General features: G+C 36.7%; 1 protein-coding gene across 1 annotated transcript in view; it reads right to left on the bottom strand.

The window, feature by feature from the left end:
- Window positions 1-521: 521 nt before the first annotated feature.
- The window catches only part of LOC122808377, a 196,269-nt gene continuing 176,640 nt past the window's right edge, over window positions 522-20,150 (bottom strand). Inside the window, exons 9-11 of the mRNA XM_044079343.1 lie at window positions 2,042-2,104; window positions 714-788; window positions 522-616 (exon numbers count right to left, since the gene is read on the bottom strand). Coding sequence (XP_043935278.1) covers window positions 522-616; window positions 714-788; window positions 2,042-2,104 — 233 coding nt within the window. The remainder of the gene's footprint in view (window positions 617-713; window positions 789-2,041; window positions 2,105-20,150) is intronic.

Genomic DNA, 20,150 nt, shown 5'->3' with positions numbered 1-20,150 from the left:
TGTGATTTAATATAAAAAAGTGGTAAAAGTGTTAAATTGCATGGAAGAACACTTTAATTAACTAGAATGGGATGCAATCAGATATTTTAACAGCTAGACAACAATTCAAGACACAACACCAGCAAGTTTAAACAAACTGCAAAACAATTATAAAATTTAATTTGTCATTACAAGTATAGAAATCACCAAATGACTTTAAGTGCAACAATTCAAAGTACCTTCTTGATATTTTGTGAAGTTTAATTAAATGATATTTGTACTGATAGCAAACTAGAGATATTTTCTGGAACCCTCACTTGCACACACTATGAAGTATTAAGCAGTGGTGGATTATAATATGAGCTGAACTCATTTTACAAGCTAATGGATGGCTTGTGTCAGCAGTAAGTGAAGTATCTAGTTAATCTTCTTAAATAAAGTGACAAAATAATAAAGGCTCATGATGGACACTGTGCTGCACAGAAACCCATTCCACAGCCTGTAAAAGTTTCTAAAGAAAAGAAAAATCTTGATGATGACTATTAGAAAATACATGCAGCATGTTTCAGTGAGCATTCAGGAAATTCAGACAAAGCTGAAATGATTGCCATGTTGATAACAATGGTAGTAAGTGCACCTACAGATCCAAAATGTTTTCATATAAAAATGAGAAAATAGCGATGCTGTAACCAAATATGATCTTGGATGAGACATGATATGTTACTAATACCAACCTTGTTGAGGAGAAGGATTCTGTGTTGAGAAATCATTAACACGAGATTTCTCTGTTATACTGGGAATTGGAGAACCTAGAAAATATAATCAAACAGAATAACCATAATTATGTTATGTGAAAGATTATACTGAAAAACTAACTGTGCTAATATTCTTAAGTAATTTAACAGAAAATAAAGCATGATCCTTTTATCCCCTTGGTAGTAACATTCATGCTATAAGTTTTTATCAATCAGTAGTCCTAAGAATTTTAACTCTGATCCTTACCCCAGAAAATCTTGCCTCATCTATTGACAGTCATGGAACTCTATGCTGTTAAATTCTGTGGGGTATGAAAAACATTGAATCATTGTTCCATAGCTAGTTAATAATTATTCAATGTATGAAATACATCAAATCATTATTAACTAGCTATAAAACAATGCCATGCTTAAAGCATAGCCTAGTATCAGACTGATACTAGAAAATAGACTGTTGTTATGAAGCAGCTTCTGATATGCCTTTGTAAAACACGAGAAACAGATGTCCTCTGAAAAGAAAAAAAAAATATGGGGTGTGTATACTACTGAAATAGTATTACCCTTCAGTCTCTATTATAGGCATGTGCACTGTGCTAAAGCCTTTACAGCCATCCTAAATGTGAATACCTGAAATGTAAAAACACTGTGTCGTCTGTCTTGCCTATTCAGGTTACTTCCTCTCCTGGCTTATGAACAGGGAACTCAAAGATGAAATAATGTCTGTTTCTTTCATGAGAGACTGGAAAGTCCAGTGGTCTTCCGTTTCATAACAGGGCAAAGCAACATGCAAATTTTAAAGCATTTAAGTAATCCTTATTTTTTTTAATGGTCAGTAAAGCAGATTCATGTGCATTCCATTTTGGTGCACTTTAAAATGATAATTAAACAGAGCTATTAGCAAAATTTATCTAACAAACTGAAGAAACATTTCAATTAAATATCAAATGATTCTGTTTTAAAACAAATAACTAAGAAGAGGGTGTAATGAAGGTGGATGATATACCTGGATAACAACCAGACATACAGTCAAGAAAAGATTAAGACTTATTAAAGTTAAGATGCTGTGCTACCACAGAAGCACAGTACTGACTTGTGATAGTTACTATAAAATACCTTATTGAAGAATATCAGAAAAAGCATAAACTTTGTTTCAGAATGACCAGTGAGGAAAGTCACACAAAAGGGAACATAACAAATGTAGTAGATGGTTCTAGAAAACCTGAAAGGCTTTCCCAAAAATAATGAGCAGATAGTTTTCTATACCAAATACGGCCTTTGATGACCAATCAAATAATATTAATACTAACCTTGCTCAAGAAAAGTTGTGTCTGTAAAATGAGATTTCTCTGTTGCACTGGGAAGTGCAGAACCTAGAAAATATAACCAAGGAAAATACACTTTATTATTTTACACAATACAATAAACTGAGAAATGAGTTGAGTTAATGTTCTTCAATAAGCTTGCAAACATTTCTCCACTTTCTAGAAAATGGCCCACTATCTTTTTATCCCCTTAGTAACCAAATTCAGAGGCTTGTATAAGTCTAAACTCTGATTGTTATCCTTGAGAAACTTGTCTTTGCTTAGTCACAAACAAGGTACAAGCATTTAAATTCTGTCAGGGTGATGTGAGAAACTGTATAGTTACTCACTGCCGTGGTGCAATGTCTGGCAAAGCATAGTCTGTTCCTAGGATGATGGTGGAATATGAAATGTATTATGAGGAAGACTGTGGCATGCCATTGTAAATATGCTTGGCAGATGCTCTATGTAATCAGCACACAGAGATAATGTATACCACATTAATAACAAACCTGTCCAACCTCTGCTTGAAAGCAATCACAGTGGCTGAAACCTGCTAATTCCTTAAATGGGAATAATTGAAATGTGAAAACACTCTGCTATCTCTCTTATGACAAAGAAACAGACAAACGTTAATGCATTTTAAGTAATGCTTATTGTTTTAAGGGAGAAGCTAGGCATACTAATTGCACATTTTCTTGGGCTACTCCACAAAATGATAATCAAACAATGTTAAAGCAAAATAAATGTAACAAATGGAAGAAGTACTTTAATGAAGAACCTAATGATGATCAGTTTTTAAAGCAATAATTAAGAAAAGGATGTGAAGAAAGAAGAAGATAAGTAGCTTTTATTAATTAATTTATTTAAATTTGTTTACCAGGATTGCCCATCTAGGCCTAAGTTGCCCCTTTTCAGCAGAGGCATGGTGAGACATGCTCTAAGTATAAATCCATGTACCAAAGCTACAAACAGATAAAGATTGCAATGACTTTTAACCAATTTATAAGAATGAATGCAATTAGAATACACAGTAAAACATGAATAGAGTTTTATAGCAGACAACAGTATAAATCAATATATATTTTTGTAGGTCATAAAGAACTCTAATATGTAAGTACAAGTATGGCTCAAACCAAAGAAAGTGGATGTAAAGAAAACAAAAAACTTATTTATGGGAGCATGCACTTGAACAGTGAGGTCTGAAGAAAACAGCCTTTAAATAAAGCACCAGTGGAAGTGATACAGCAATGTATAAGAGGAGTAAGGCAAAAAGACATGTTTGACAAGCAACACCATGGAAATAGGCAGAGGTGCCAGCACAGAAAGTGGTTGTATCATACATTAAATGTGGTAGTGGTTGAAATATATAACTGGTAGAAAGGCAAAGGGAGAAAAAGGTTGGATAAGGTTGAGTAAGAAGATGGATGAGGAGGGGAGTTGCTTTTTTAATGATTCTGTCCCTCCACCTTGTTTTATTGATTTGCTGAAGCAGTTTTACATCCTCTGTTCTGATATTCATGGGACTGTTTGATTTATCTAGGCACAAGAGATCCTGGAATATTGGATCCTATACTATTGATCTTAATAAGAAGACAAAATTACATATAGGTTGTATAGGAAACCCACATGCATTAATAATTATTTATACAACACTATTTTTCAGTTGTGTACATGAAGGAATGTGGTTAAGAAACAATTGATATGGATGTTGAGACTTAACGTAGCTGAGTAATAATAATAGGAGTTTGACAGGAAGTTAAAAATTCCCTGCTGGGTACTTCTTGTTCTCATATATTGAGTATGGATGTAGGAGTATTGAAATTCATCTTTTTTAATCCTCCTTGGAAAAACCCTTATGAGCCAGATTATATTTTTTCCTACGTAAAGGGCACATCAAGGGTTATCTGAGGATCTTGGGAGCACCGATGAGCAATATAGCCTGAGTGGGCTGTTCTTGCTGTCGAGCATTCATAAATTATATTTCTGTTACTGATTTGAGTTAAAAATTGGTGCATGTGCTCTTATTAGTTATGTGATTATACTTCATGACAGACAATTTGCAAGTATATCACATCACTCTATCAGGTACACAGTTTTCACAAACCTTGGGAACACAAACAGGTACAAGGGAAAAACAGATACTGGCATGCAATGTTAAGGAGCTTTCTGTTCTGATGACAGGGAAACATGTTTGGAAGACATTAAAAAGATAAGAGCCAATGTTATGTTTCTTCAGTAAACTAAACTGACAAAAGCAAATATTACATTTCAAAGTAAGGGATGGAAGAGTTATGGGGTTCTAGGTCTATGTCATCTTCTAAAAGGGGCCCTTTATTTTGATTTTTAGTGCTCTGACTGGAAGATGAGACAATATGAGCAAGGCAAAGATGGTAGATGGTTGGCAGCAAGGGTTTGGACTATTAATGACTATATTGTTTCAGGATGTTTTTATGCACGTAATGAAGATAATCCAGTCTGCATTAAATCATTTATGGATCCCTGAAAAGGTTGGGAGGGTCAGTGATAAACACATTAGTTGCTAGAGACTTTAATACAATTCTGAATGCTGATATAGCTAGATCAACCCCATAATAAATGTTGCATGCATAAAACCTAAAAGGTATTCTGTAAAATGAGAGATGATTTGAGATTAGCGACTGTGCAGAGGGCTTTTAATCCATCTAGTAATGACTACACATTTATAATACCTGTTTCTGGGTCTGCTAGTCATTTGGATTTTATCTTGATTAGTTATATAAAGCTGCATGACATGTTATCAGCTACACATGGGACTAGAGCCTTACCCGAACATGATTTTGTTAATATGGATAATCTATAACTAGAAACCATGGGATGGTGTATGTCATGTAAATTATATTTACCATTGTTAAAACAGAGATACCCAAGAATTACTTAGTACAATTTATTAAAGAGTTTTGGGGAGGAAGTCTATTCTTAGCATGTTTTTGAGATATAGTAAGATTTCAAGGAGGGTATAGTTTACAGATAAGTACTAGACTAGCTGCCCACTTTAAGTCTACCCAATTTCTCTCAAATGTGAGAATCAAACCCTGTACCTTGTACTTATAAGGCAAGGACTTTAACTGTTATACCAACCCCCTAAGTCAGGAGAGTAAACTCTCTAAATCTGTAAGCAAGGATCAATAGACAGGACATTGCAATACTTAGAAAACAAATAACAAGGAGTTAGAGGGTCATTGCAAATGGATGGAGAGTCATACATGAAAAGAACGAGACTGGTTATTACAATATTAGAGGGAATGCAGAGTTTTGCATTATAATGATATTCATATGAGATGAGGAAGATGGTAACTTTTTACTGGGATAAAGGGAAAACTTCCCCATAAGCTTACGGTGTATAGACTGAAAAACAGGATGAAAGAGCTGCTGATCTTTTGTATGAAAGACTCATATGGAAACAATATATGGAGATGCCAGAGAAATAAGATATATGGCCTATAGGTGTTATAAGAAGGAATACCTGGAGGGAGTAGATGAAATGGGTGAGGATGTAGGCAGGTTTCTAAGGAAGCTACAGCTGCAAAATATAAGGGGAAGAGAGCAGACGGCTCCTAAATTGGCCTGTTACTGTGGATAAGATTATTTCTAGTATAAATACCCTACCATGAGGGAAGGCTCCAGGGCCAGATGGGCTGCTGGCAATATTTTATAAATCCTTGAAGGAAATACTGGCCAAACTATTCCTTTTATTGTTTCAAGAAATAGAGAAAAGGGTTATCTTTCCATGGTCATCAATGTTAGCTTTTATAATTTTGTTGCCTAAGATGGGCAAGAGGAACATCCTGAGCCTTCAGATTTTAGGACTATTTGTGGATAGAAATGAAGATTTCTTCAACAATTTTGTCTAGACAATTGGAAGCTGTTATATAAAACTTATTCCATCACCCACAACAAGTGTTTGTTTAAAGAAGACTAGAATGCTAAGGCTTAGTTTGTCTATGGTTAAACATGGTTCAACTAGTCAAAACAAAGTTTAAGGATACACCGATGGTGGCTTTATTTGTAGACCTGCAAAATTATTTTGACTGTGTACTAGGGTCTTTTTTGGAATTCTTTAAAAGCTTGTAGCACTCAGGGTAAATTTCTGAACAGATGTACATTAATGTATGGAGCCACTGTCACAGGTTACAACTAATAGAGTAACCTGTCATTGATATGTATTGCAGAGGAGCACTAGACAGTGCTGCCTTGGTCACCTATGCTTTTTAATTTTGCTCTTCAAACACTTGCAGTGTGTGGTGTGTGTGTGTGTTGTGACTGTGGTGTGTGTGTGTGTGTGTGTGTGTGTGTGTGTGTGTGTGTGTGTGTGTGTGTGTGTGTGTATAGATATAGATATAGATATATAGATGGTACTACCTCAGTTGATCACGTTTTCAGAAACTCAAAATTCGGGTTCACTACAAAAGACCGAAAACCCACAAGACTGACGCCCGTAATCCCGAGACCAGATACCCGAAAGACGAGAAGACCGACAGACCACAAGAGCAAAATTCAAAATTCTGAACAATTAATGCACATACATATACACACAATGTCCCTCCAAACCCAAACAAATAATCCTACACTATAGTTAAGCACCCCCACTTTAATATTCTAACTCCAAGATCGCACAAACACACGCACAAGGCAAACTCACACCCACACATTATAGTTCCACACACACACACACACACACACACACACACACACACACACACACACACACACACACACACACACACACACACACACACACACCACAGTCACAACACACACTAACACACACTAAAGCCCCTCACAAACACACTTACACACACATACTTACCTGAACCGCAACACCAGAAGCGCTAACTCAACATCCCTTAAAATCAGGATTTTTAATTTCACGCTTCTGGTCTTTCGGTAATGTGGGGTATTGGGCTTCTGTTCTCAGTAATTTTGTTCGGTATTTTGTAGGGGACCCCAAAATTCATATCAGGGAGATGATATGATCGAATTTCTGAAAACTCGAACATAAAAAAATATCTTTTTTTTACAGTTTTGTGGGGGGGGGGGCAAGCTCCACTGCACCCTCCATGTGGGGGGCTGCGCCCCTGTCCCACACCTCCTGCTAATTATATATACCAACTCCAAGATCACACTACATTGATGAAATGAGTAAATTTTCTGATTCTCACTGCACAGTGATCCGTATTCAAAAGCTTTAGGTTTTCAGAAATTCAGTCATATGGTCTCACCAATATGAATTTTGAGTTTCTAAAAACTCGATCAACTGATAGGGATCCATATATATGCATGTATATATATCTGCAAGAATTTTGTACACAGTGGGGCATAGAATTTTGTACACAGTAGGACATTCCAGTCTTATCTATCTTGTTTGGTGATGATAGGAGTTTTATGGCTTACATACCCAGACAGATATATAGAAAATATACTAGAGATGTTAGAGAATAATAGTAAATTCTCAGTTCTCATTCTTAATACTAAAAGTCTTTCTTATTTCCTTGAAATAATGGGGGGAAGATGATGTTAAGGATGGAGGGTTTGTTCCAGTTTCCCAAAGTGCAGCAGTTAAATCATAAGGATTTTATCCTGTATTATAATTTTGAGAAGATGTTAGTTATTAATTTCAAACTACTTTTGTTAGAATACATAGAGAAGTTCCAACAATGGAATAAACTTAAGCTATGTTTTAACAAAGGTTTCAGCTGTTAATATATTTTGTCTTTCAAAATATATTTTTCTGATATGGCACTTCCTGCAGTTACATATATCCACCTCTAATCTAGAATTTAGAACACTATGTCTAGTTTTATATGATATGCTAACATCCCTTGTTAGGAAGAAATTAGTTTTGCCCTCGAAGAAAGGAAGAATTGATTTTCAGGTGTTTGTGAGAGTGACCTCTTTAACTAACTGGATATGTAGCAGATTGTCCCATCTCCCATATGGCTTAACCCAGAGCTAGAACTTAGGCAACAGACATTATTATATCTCCAAACAGAGGACTAAAACAAAGGGTGGGATCCAGTGAGGTTTTAAGGGAGACTGTGACTGGATCTTAAGGTTTTTGACACAGGAACCCATGTTTGGGGGAAGTAAGAGTATAACTGTGATTCTAAATATGTAACAGTAGATACAAATCCTACACAATGGCAATCATGGATCAATAAGGGATTCATAGTCTGACCATATATGTTGGATATGGCCCAGGAAAAATTCACCTCTTTTCAATACTGTGTAAATAGGAAAGCAGATATGTTATACAACTATGGCAATACCTACAGCTAAGATCACAGTTTGTAAGGATAATTAAGAAAGCATTCTTAGGCAGGATAATGAATTCTACTATCCACCAAGTAAGGAAGTTATTACTAGAGGGTGAAAGATGTAAGGATTTAATTACTATTTGATATCAGTTGATAATTAGCAGATACATGGCACCTCTCAACCCTTTTAGAGCAAAGTGGGAGAGAATCGTGGGTCAGCAAATATTTGGGGAAGAATGGGTAAAGATTCTCATCCATATGATCCATGCTTATAGGATTCCACATTTCATGTTTACTAAATGTAAGCCAATTCACTTTTGGCAGACAACCCCTTTTTGTATCAAGCAAAATAATCTAAAATGTTTAGAATATTGTTAAAGCTGTAGAGCTAAGGATGCTGACTCTCTGTAGATGGGGTTCTAGAAATGTACACCCAGTCTGGTTTGTAGTAATAGAATCAACAATGTAAGCTACTAGATGAAATTTCCCCCCATTACAAAAGAAAGCCTTTAGGATCTTAGGAAAAAAAGACCCACTAGTTCCATTTTAGACTATGTAGAAGATATGGACCAGGGACATTTTTAAGAAATGGAAATGTGGTCCTGAAGGGTGGATTAAAGAGTCTATGACATATGGTCAGTTGTTGAAAATCTCAAGTATGCAAGAGAATTCAGAGATTTTTATAATATCTTTTAATATTGGTTGAGTTATAAAGACAATTAGAACAAGAGTGTGATATGGAAAATAGAACAGGGTATCTCATGAAGTCTTGAGTGATTTTAAACAAGGTGAATGTAAACTATTTTTTTAAATAAAGTTTATTCAATAGCCTGCTTCACATCCCTCTGCTTAGCTTTTTTACAGTGTATTCATTTACACTGCTACTGACATCTTCCTTGTGTAGAGTTACAGTTAGAATATTATAAATGGCCATGAGTGATGCATATATAGTGTATACAGAGATGGTGCAACCTGTGGTCTTTACATGACTGACTGGAAAAATGAATGTGAGCTATATCAATATATCAGTGCATAAACACTTTACTTTTTAAGGGATGAAGGAAAAATGAACTGTATATACAATAATCAATGCTAAAAGAGATCATTTCAGCACTGGCAAAGAAATACTTCCACATAAAAAATATATATCTGTCCTTGAAGATGATGTGGGTTGAAATATTCTATTGTTTTGTGACTGAAGGAAACACACCATTAAGTATACATTCTCTTCCATAAATCCCACTTTTCAGTGGACACATTGGGGTAGGAAGGTTAAAGAGAGGGAACATCCCATCCTATACATATGCTTTCTCTACTGAATGGAATTTCTTTATAAAGAGATTAATAATTAGATCCACACCTCAGTGAAAAAAGACATATATCAGTTGGAATGGGGCCAGATAAAGATACACATTAGAAAAAATAACAGAGCTGTTAATTAAAGAACGTAGGAAAAGAGAAAAGTAGTATAAGGAAGACAGGGAAGAAATGGGAGGGAGAGGGTGGAAAAGAAACATTAATCTTTAAAATCCTTTTAAAAAATATTTAAGTAAGAGTCATAATTAAAATGCTACCTCATCTATTGTCACTAGGAATAATATTTCTTTAGAAGTATACTAAAGAGATATTGATACAATAAAAAACATCCACGACATGCAGAAGATTCCAGATAAGGGATTTTAAGAACCTCTCTTAAGATGCCATGCATCTCACATGCTTGTTTTTATCTACATATCACTGATCTAAATGAGACTGAATAGAACAGGAATGATCTTAGGTTCATAGTTTGGTACTGGGCTATATGCCCGAAGGCATATATTAGCCCAGCCACGTTGTGCGGTATTCACCGCCCCTTTAGTAGTTCCCAAGACCCTTGTACTAGCAGTTAGTACCCTTGGCCCCTATCTAGTAGTGCTGTTGGTGTGATCCCCGGTGTGAACTTTCTGTTACCCATCCACTCATCAAAGTTCCTCTTGAAGAGTGATAGTGAGGGGCTCTGTCTTATGTAGATCGGGACCCTGTTCCATAGTAAGGGAAGTCTCTGTGAAGGGAATCTATCCCTCCAGCATGTTCTATTCATTGTTGTGTTCAGGTTTATATCCCTAGAGCGTGTAGCTCGAGTAGATTTGGTTTTGCTAAGATGGAGCATGTTCAACAATTCTGGGTTGGACATGGCTCTGTACGTTAGGCAGAGATCGCCTCTGAGAAAGCGGTATGCAACAGAGAACAGTCTTAGCTTTTTCAATCATGCTGCATAGGGCAATTGTTTGAGGCCAGTAATCCTCTTGGTTAGGTACCTCTGTGGTCTCTCCAGCTGCTGGAGATGTCTAGCCAGGTACATTCCAATTGGTGCATTGTACTCTATAATGGGTCTGATGAGGGAAGAGTAGAGGGGCACCATTACATCCATAGATCTTGATGTGAACCCTTTTGTGATCAGATGGGTCACATAGAAGGATTTTCTAACCACTTTGGCAACATGGTTATCAAAGGAAAGCTGACTATCTACTTGGGTCCCTAGATCCCTTATTTCTTCTTCAGATTTCAGGGGATTACCTCCTATGTTGTAGTTTGAGGGTACTCTGTTTTTTTCCAAAGGGGATTACTATGCATTTTTTTGCATTTAGCTTGAGACCATGGCTTTGACACCATGCATCAGTCTCATTTAGGCCCTTCTGGAGGATCTCCATGTTGGCCGGTGACTCTATTATAGCACCCAGTTTGCAGTCATTTGCAAACTTAGTCAGCCACAGCCCTTCCATGCTTGCCTGTACTTCTGAGAAGTATATGCCAAACAGGAAGGGCCCCAGGACAGAGCCCTGAGGCACACCACTCATTACTGGTCTGGATTCGGACATAGATCCCGCTACTCTTACTTTATGGGATCTGTCTGAGAGCCAGTTTGCGATCCATCTTGTGATGTAAGGGTTTATGCCCAGGCTGTTGAGCTTATCAATAATACCTGAATGGGGAATGGTGTCAAATGCTTTAGCAAGGTCAAGGTAAGCCGTGTGTACCTCCTTTCTCTTATTTATAGCCTGAGTAACTGTCTCAAAAAAATCCACCAGGTTCAGGAGGCATGATCTGCCCTTGACGAAGCCGAACTGTGTGGGGTCCAGCGACTGGAGGTTCCCAATCTCTCCATTTATGAGTTTCATAATGATTCGCTCCATAGCCTTACAGATCAGACTGGTCAGGCTTATTGGTCAGTAGTTCCCAGGGTCAGTTTTGGCCCCACCCTTGTGTAGCGGGACCACTGTTGCTGTGCGGCATTCTATCGGCACATATCCTGTGGAGAGGCTGAGACTGAACAGGCTATTAAGATGCAGGGTTAATTCCTTTTGGAGCTCGCGTATGACAAAGCCTGGGACACCATCTGGTTTCATGGAGGCAGTGTTTTCAGCTTTAGATAGAGCCTTGTTAACTAACGTATCAGTAATAATTGGACTTACACAATCCCCTGGAATGGTAATAGGCCCTGTAGGTGGTGAGGGGGGGGGGGGGATTTGCACTGAACCTGTCAGCCAAGATGTTGGCAATGTCAGAAGGGTCAGTGTATTTTGTTCCATTTTGTACTAGCTCAGAACAGACCTGAGCATTGCCATTTAGGTTTTTGATGTAGCCATAGAAGGCCTTATGGTTATCCTTGGCATCCTTGGCAACCTTCTTTTTGAAATTAGCTTTTGTTGACTTGATGGGGGCCCTCAGTTTCTTACTAATGCTGATCAGGAATTATTTTTCTACTTGAGATTTGGCCTTTTTTTGTATAAGTATCCTCCTTTTATTGTAAAGTTTGCTTATGGCAGGGGTCCACCAGACTGGTTTCTTCTTGCTTGAGGAAGGAGTCTTGGTTTTATTTGGGATAGCATGGTCCATGCAATCCTGAAGATGCATATAGAGTGCCTTGGTGTAGGATTCCGCATCCTGGATATCATTATCCTTCTGCAAGGGAATAGTGAAGCTTTCCACTTCAGATGCAAGTAGTTTGAAGTTTGCTTTGGAAAGATTTTTGACTATGGTTTCTTTGACTGGGGGAGGTGGAGGGGTTAGGATGTCCAAGGTTATCAGTTTGTGGTCGGATCTGACCAAGGAGGGAGTGATAATGGGTGTGGTACAATGGGCGCCCATATTTGTGATGATTAAATCCAATATGTTGCCCCCTCTAGTGGGGGAACATACTAGTTGTTCAAGGGCATTTGAATTTATAAATTCTATAAATTGCTGAGCATAGGAGTTGGAACATTGGTAGTTCGTCCAGTCTATACCAGGGTAGTTGAAATCACCCAAGATTATGGTGTTGGGTAGGACCTTTATATTTTCCAATGTCTTAAGGAATGCAGAGTGAGCATCTTGGGACATGGTGGGTGATCTATAACCGGCTACGACTTGAAATTTGGTTTGCCTGCTGATAGTTGTGCATGGATGATCTCTGGGTCATCATGCTGCGCTACTAACCTGGAGATATGGGTATCCTTGATGAATATGGATACACCTCCGCCCTTTGTACTGCGATCTGGTAACTGTGGCCAGAAGGTATGATATGAATTGTAACCTGGCAGTGCTGGGGAGCTCTCTTGAGCCTTAAACCAGGTTTCCATCACTGCACAAACATCGATTTTCTCCATGCTGAGGAGAATCTCGAGTGTGTGCATTTTGAGGTTGAGACTTCTGGCGTTGAGTAGCATTACCCTTAGTTTTTTGTTAACTGTGCTGGTTATGGTGGTTGGTTTGTCCTTTGAGCCTTGCCTAAAAAAGGCACTATGGGGACGGCAAGAGCCTTGGCCAGTATTCGAAAATCTAGGGGTGACAGCAAAACAGTGAGGCTTGTCTGTCATGTCATCCCAGGCATACAGACACTGAATCCCCTTAGAATGACACGAGAAGCTTAGCCAATTGTTGAAATTGATCATTTTGTCTTTGTATAGTGGTATCATTCTAGGTGAAGGTAGTATGCTACTCAAGGTCAAGGTCAGGGTCATACCAGCTTGGGCTACATGATCAGAGAGCTCCTCAATGTCTCTTTTCATGTAGTCCAGGGAGGTACGTCTTAGATCATTCACACCAACATGTACAATGACAGCGTCATACTTGTACTTGTTCTGGAGTGACCTAAGTGCCTGTGTTATGTGGCGGATCTGAGCACCCGACAGGCAGCTGACAGTAACCTTCTCCTTGTTCAGCCTGGTGAGTGGAACATCTGTGTGCCTTAATATATAGAGTCTCCTATTACTAGTGTGTTAGGTATGGTGTTTTGCCTTAAGGCCTGTTGTGAGGCACACTGCTGAGGTGAATTATGTGTTTTCTGGCTTGTGTTTGGGGGTGCAGGTTGCTTGCTTGTCTGCTTTGGAGGGCACTGTTTCTTTTTCAGATTGGTACCTAGTGCCTCTGAATATGTTTTTGTGTATTTATGCGTATGTTTTGCCGGTGCTTGTTTTGTAGATTCATATGTGACAGGTGGTGTGATGCAAGTGTATCCCTTATCCTCTTGACTGTCTGTTACAGTCATGGGTTGAGAGCGCTTAGCCTCCAGCCTGGCTGTGTATTTGCATCTCTCACAAGTGTTTGTGTCTAGAGGTAAGAGGAGAGGGTTGTCTGTATACATGAGGCAGTTGTGACATTGCCTCAGGATGCCCAATTCCACCAGATGAACTGGAGAGTACACATGAAGCTGACCTCTGGACATGCTTTGAAGAGTAAATTGAACTTAAGTCCAGCGGACGATCGAGGGTCTTATGCTATATTATAATAGTGCTGTCTAGGAAATTTGAAGAATAATAGTGCTGTCTAGGAGATTAGGACAAGTGCTGATTTCTGTTTTGCAAGTGCTGCAATAAGAGCAGCTGACCTGAAGCACTTGAGTTGAGGCTTGCCTAGTTCTAAGGGAAAATTTACAGCGCAGACTTTGTGGGAGCTGTTTTTCTCTAAGCAAGTGAGAAAAGTAAGTACAAAAACTGTTTTTCTCTAGGTAATGAGGAAGATAGAGTGCTATAGTAATTAGTAGATTATTTAGTGCTTACAAGTTCTGAACAAGTACTGAGCATGAATAAGCAAATTTAAGTGCTAAAACTAAGAATCTGTATCTGCACTAGATGTGTTACAGGACAGAAACAAGTGCAAATACAGACTTTCAAATCAGAAAGCTGAGAGAGATGGAAGAGATTGCCCAAACGGCCAATAACTACAAATTCTGGGCCAGAACCACTCCTTATGAGGTAGACAGGTTACCTAGTGCTTACCACTCCCACTGATAAGCTAGAAGGCTTCCCTCCAACACAGAAAGGCTTGGGGGACTCAGAAACTTACATACAGTCCTGGATACAGCAAATCTGTATCTGGAACACTAGTTACAGGAAAGGTAGGAAACAGGCTTACAGTTTTTTTTTTGTTACAGAAAAGTAGCAAAAACAGTAGTAAAAAACAATTCACATGCAGTGCAAGCTAATCAATATTTGATTATTTGTTATCATATCACACTATTCCCAAATGCAAATTGCATTTTCAAGTAAAACATCACATGAAAAAAAATATAGGGGAACAAGCCATCTGCACCCAATTTGGGGGGATATATTCTCTGTATCCTCACTACTCATATATACCAAGTCTAAGGTTGCATCGTCAAGGGGAAATAGGAAATCCCTGCTTCCCTGGCAATTCAGTCTTCTTAGAAAAAAAAAATACTAGTTCCACACTCCTATTGCAGAAATTACTGGCTCCCCTATAGCAAGTAAGCCATATTTTAAGTGATAATAGCCTTCTTTTCATAAAGATGGTGAATGCAAATAAAAAAAAAATATAAAACATCTGGAGAGGTTGGGGAGATATGAATAGTGAGAAAAGAAGCCAAGACATAGTGACATGCAAGGGATGAGGAGAAATGGAATGCTACTATTATAATTTGAAATTCAGTTATCAGGGGATATTGATAGAAATATGGATGATACTGAAAGCAATTATACATTTAACTGAGAGGTATCTGTCATGTCAGTTTCGTAGGCTCTGCTAAGGAGAAGACTGGAATAAGAACAGTGCTAATAGCTGAAATGACTAATTATTTAAATAACTTGTACTGAAGTTGTTTCACATCAAATGCCACTTATTTAATTTATTTTTTTATCAGCTGGTAGTACTGCATTAGAATTAATGTGCTCTGTGTTTCATTTTGCATTTTGTCATGCAGAAAGTATTAGAAACAATTCATTTAGGTCTGTCTTTATCAATGGATCATCACAGAGGCAAATTATTCTTCCATGATCAGCTGTAGATGCAATACTCTATACTTTACAACTTTCTAGTCTTTCTTGAAGTATTTCTTTTTCTAATTTTCTGCAGATGTTTGCTTGAGGCAATCTTTGTAAATACTACCTATTTCTCTTATAGATTATGTTAAGTAACCTTGGAAAGTCTGTTTGACTGAGTATTGTATCTGTTATCATATTCTTTTTTCCAACTCTTGATTCTGTACTTTTGTACTGTGTTTCCTCATTTTTCTACAAAGGCAAATTATCTGCTATCTCAGAAATTAACTGGTCATTTTGTTTCTTTCCTGTTTTTGCCTTTGTAGGTCAATTACAGATTGATTAATGTCTGGAAATAGCAGGTAAATTAAGTCATTTGGTTTTTACATTGATGCCTGTCAGGTTGTTGATTTAGTAGTGACTGACATTCTAATGTACAGCCTCAAAAGTGGAATTCCAGTGATTGTTATACTAATATTGAGCTTGCTATATCTTGAAGGATTCTTCTTTCTCTAAAGACACATGGAACTTATAGTTATTCTATTTAAACAGCAGGGGTGTTGTAGATATAAGCGTTAACTCTACCCACAAAAATAGTTATAAAGTTTGGCAAACAGGTTGGGGACAACCTCTGGACTGTAACTGAGTATTTCTATATTCCAAGATAAATATGTGAGAGTCAAATGGATAGAAATGTTCACTTTTCTGAATCAAAATTTTAAACCATTTTTACCATTTATTTCACCTGTATATTATTGTGAGGGAATCTGGGATTTTTTTTTTAATTTGCACTGTTTCTAGAAGATACAAAGTTCTTGGCTAGCAGATTGTACACCATTGTGAGTGACTTCCTCATCTGGTATCCCATCTAACTCAGAAATAGACTTAAGGACATTGATTTTTCTTGCTTTGTCTCAGATATACAACTTCTACAACTTTAGACTAATGCCCAGCACATGAAAGGAACTATAGATCTTTGCATCAAACACAAGTCTGTGTTAAGTTTCATCTGGGGTAAATGTCTGTCAGTTAGTATAACAGAGGACCATGGCTATGATTTTTTAACAAACTGCTTCTTGTGTTCCAGTTCTGATTCTCTCAGTCTCCATGTGCCTAGTGTGGAACAGTGAGCAAATCACTTAACCAAGTAGTATTCTGAGAAACTGGGCTAGGCTCTGCAATGGTCTACTGGACTACAAACCTAGTAACTACTTATCAAGATGCATTAGGCCTATGAAAATAAGTTTCATCCAGGATAAGGGTAAAATTTCATGAGATATGTGTTTCTTTTTTCTGATTCTGATTCCTGCATAAGCTACACACATCATAATTTCAAATGATTTTATCTGTCATATCAGGCCATTTCAAAACAGTACAAGTTCAGCTTTGCATTTACTCATATTCAGATCTGATTTTTTTGTATTCTGCTAAGGATATTGTCTCTTACTTGTGTAGGAATTATCTGTCTCTTGTAAACTTAATTTCTAGTTGCACTTTATTTTTATGGATAATATACTCTTATCAAAGGATAAAGTGATTGGTTATAATTTAACTACCTTGAATCAAAATTTTAAACCAGTCATGCAACATTTGTAAATCATAATCACTTTACGTACTGGTTTTAAGTTCTTGCAGCTTTTCAGCAGAGAATTGCATTTGAGAAACAACTTCTAATACTTCTTTGTCTACATCTAATAATTCTTCCTAACACTCTTCTTGATATGCTCTAATTACAGCTATATGCAGAAATGTACCAGTCCCATACTGAACTCGCATGACATATTTTTGGAATTACTATAATTATCTTGCAGGTACTTTATGTAGACAATTTATATGTGCTGTACAGTGGTTTATGATTTGATTCCATTATGATTATTTTTCCTTACAGGTTTGTGTAATATTGCTGACAGCCAAAATCTATAGATAACTTTTTTCATTCAAGTCACCATACCACTGCTAAGAATCTGTCAAAGACATTGCCTTATATGCAGTTTGGTGATCTTCTTTCATCTTCCCTGGCTTGCACATACCCAAAACATTGTCAGTAGTAATACAGCTGAACATTTGAGCTGAAGGTATTGCAGTAGTCCTACATTTCAATGTGCCAAAGCTATATATACTTGATTGAAGTTAAACAGATATGGCAATTCCTTCTTTTCAGCTTTAACCCCTCTTAACTCAGTCTAGCCAGCAGTTTAACTAGATGTTCATGTTTCAGGTTTTTTTTTTACAACTCAGACTAACATGTCATTAATGATATTCACTGTACCATCTAACTCTTCTATGATATTACCCACACAACCCTAGAAGACTTATAGAGCCAACCACATTCCAAATGGCAGTCTCAAGAGATCTATGTCTGCCTAGAGGTATACTGAATGTATACAGTCTGGAACTGCGTTCATGTAACTTATCTTTCCAGATTCCTTGGTTAACATTAAGTACAGAGAAATATTTTATATTGGGCATTGCTGCTACTGCCTCTTCTATTGTCTGACAGGGATAGTGTTCTCTTTTGTTCCACTTGTTTGTCTTGAAGACTTATGCATATCCATATCTTGAATTGTTTGACTACTGTCACCTACCCATTCACGAAGTTCAGTTTGTTTTACTTTGACTCTAGTAGCTCTCATGCAATTTAATTCTTGTGGAGTAATATCAGGAACTCTTCATGGGGCATAAATCATAGGTATTGTTCAGGAGAAATATTGATGTAATATTCACCTTGAAGATAGTCTAACCCTTCAAGTTCAAATTATTGTTATAAAATGTCACCAATAGTCTGAAATATAGTTTTAGTATATAACTAAATATTAAATGCAGATGTATATATCTCTGCAAATAGTTCAACATAAAGTAGTACTTTTTAGAAACTTAGATTCTTTAAAACAAATTTATATGCAGCAACATTCTTGGTAAACATTATCAATTATCTACTTGAATGTTAAAGATACTAGAAAGCTGTTTACCATGTGTTTGTATATATCTGATATAATCCAAGGTTTGTGACTCATAAAGTTACTTATTTATATTTATTTTGATATTCTTGTTATACTTCTGCTATGTCTTTTTTTGAAAAAAGCACCCTTAATTATTTTCCGCAAAACATTGTTTCTTTAACTTAGCATGATGGGGCATAGTTTGATGTAACAGTTTGCATCTTGCCTAAATCTAATCCAAAATCATTAAACACATGGCAAGTATACATTGAAGGTAAACAAGTAGACGTTAACAGTTTGCATCTTGCATTTGGAGATCTGAATGTAGAGTTAGACAAGATGTTGCATTTTGCTTTAATATCTAACTTAAATGCCACAGACATGTTTAATCATCAGCTTTTCAGTCTAGAGTTTTCTTTGCTATCAGTAGCAAATTGCACTGATACACATTGCCAGTTCTTTGCTTTCCTTATCTCTAGCACAGCTTAAAGTTTGAACAGTGTTAAATATAATACATTTCTATGACACCAATAAAAAGTCTGCTTTGTTCTGGCTATAATGCATTTACACATTGCTGTAATACTTTATTTTACATTTTGCAGACTCTTGCAAAATGACTATAAGCTCCACATAGCTTACAAACTTTGTTAAATGTTTTAAAACGTATTTTTTATGCCAGAAGCAATGGTGTTTTTGGTTCACACAGGTTGTATAATTTAAATTATGACATGTTTCTTCCTGAAAATAAGTTATATTTGGGCATATGCAATATGTTATTTTTAATCTTTCCAGGTAAACTAGTTGAACATTCATACTTTTGGATTTTAGTAAATTCAAGTGGTCAAAATTAATTTTTCAAAGCACTCCTGAAAAACTTTAGAGAAAATCATTATCTCAGTTCATCTTTTTCCCTTGTATTTTTGGTAGAGATTCTAATCAAGCAATTCTTGAGACTAGAATTGTACCTTCATAGTTTTGATTCATATTGGGTGTTGTGAAGTTGAATTAGAGCCTGATAAAATGATCTGTTTTCTTATATTTGCCAAAAGATAAACTTTGAGGTAAGTGCAATATGTTTTGAATTCGTGTTATAGGGAAACCAGTGAACTTGGTCTTATCTTTCCATTTATTCAATCATAAATGTTAACATCATGCTTTCATGATCATTTCTCAAGATAATCATTTTTTTCTATGATGAATTTCATTTATTTAATAAGCAACTCAGCTTATGTTTCTTTCTCATGTAGTCCTCTTCATCTTTTAAAGCACATATCCATTTCAGATGACTATGTTTGATTTTGAATCATAAGGCTTTGTAATTATTCATATTTATTTATTTGTTTACACTTTAGTTACACAAGACCAATAGCTTATTTTCAGTGGAGACCCGAGGAAGCATTCATACTGATTAGGGACTATTTGACCAGTATACCAGGGAACTTCTCCTTTTCATTAAGTGGTATGGGATATTTTACATCCACCTGATCTGCCACCAAAGTTTGAACAGATAGAATGTCTGTTTAATTGTTGAGTATAAGACTGTTTTTGGGTGTTTATTTTCTGATTTCTGTAGCCATTAATTGTATAGTTGGGATAAAAAATGTCAAATTATTATTTAGCAGCACAATGACAATTTTCGGCTGAT

The sequence above is a fragment of the Protopterus annectens genome, chromosome 8.part0 (genome assembly GCF_019279795.1).
Source record: "Protopterus annectens isolate FY-2018-M chromosome 8.part0, PAN1.0, whole genome shotgun sequence".
NCBI classification, from domain to species: Eukaryota; Metazoa; Chordata; order Ceratodontiformes; family Protopteridae; genus Protopterus; species Protopterus annectens.
The sequence above is the reverse complement of the archived record's forward strand: the minus strand, read 5'-3'. Positions and strand labels throughout refer to the sequence as shown.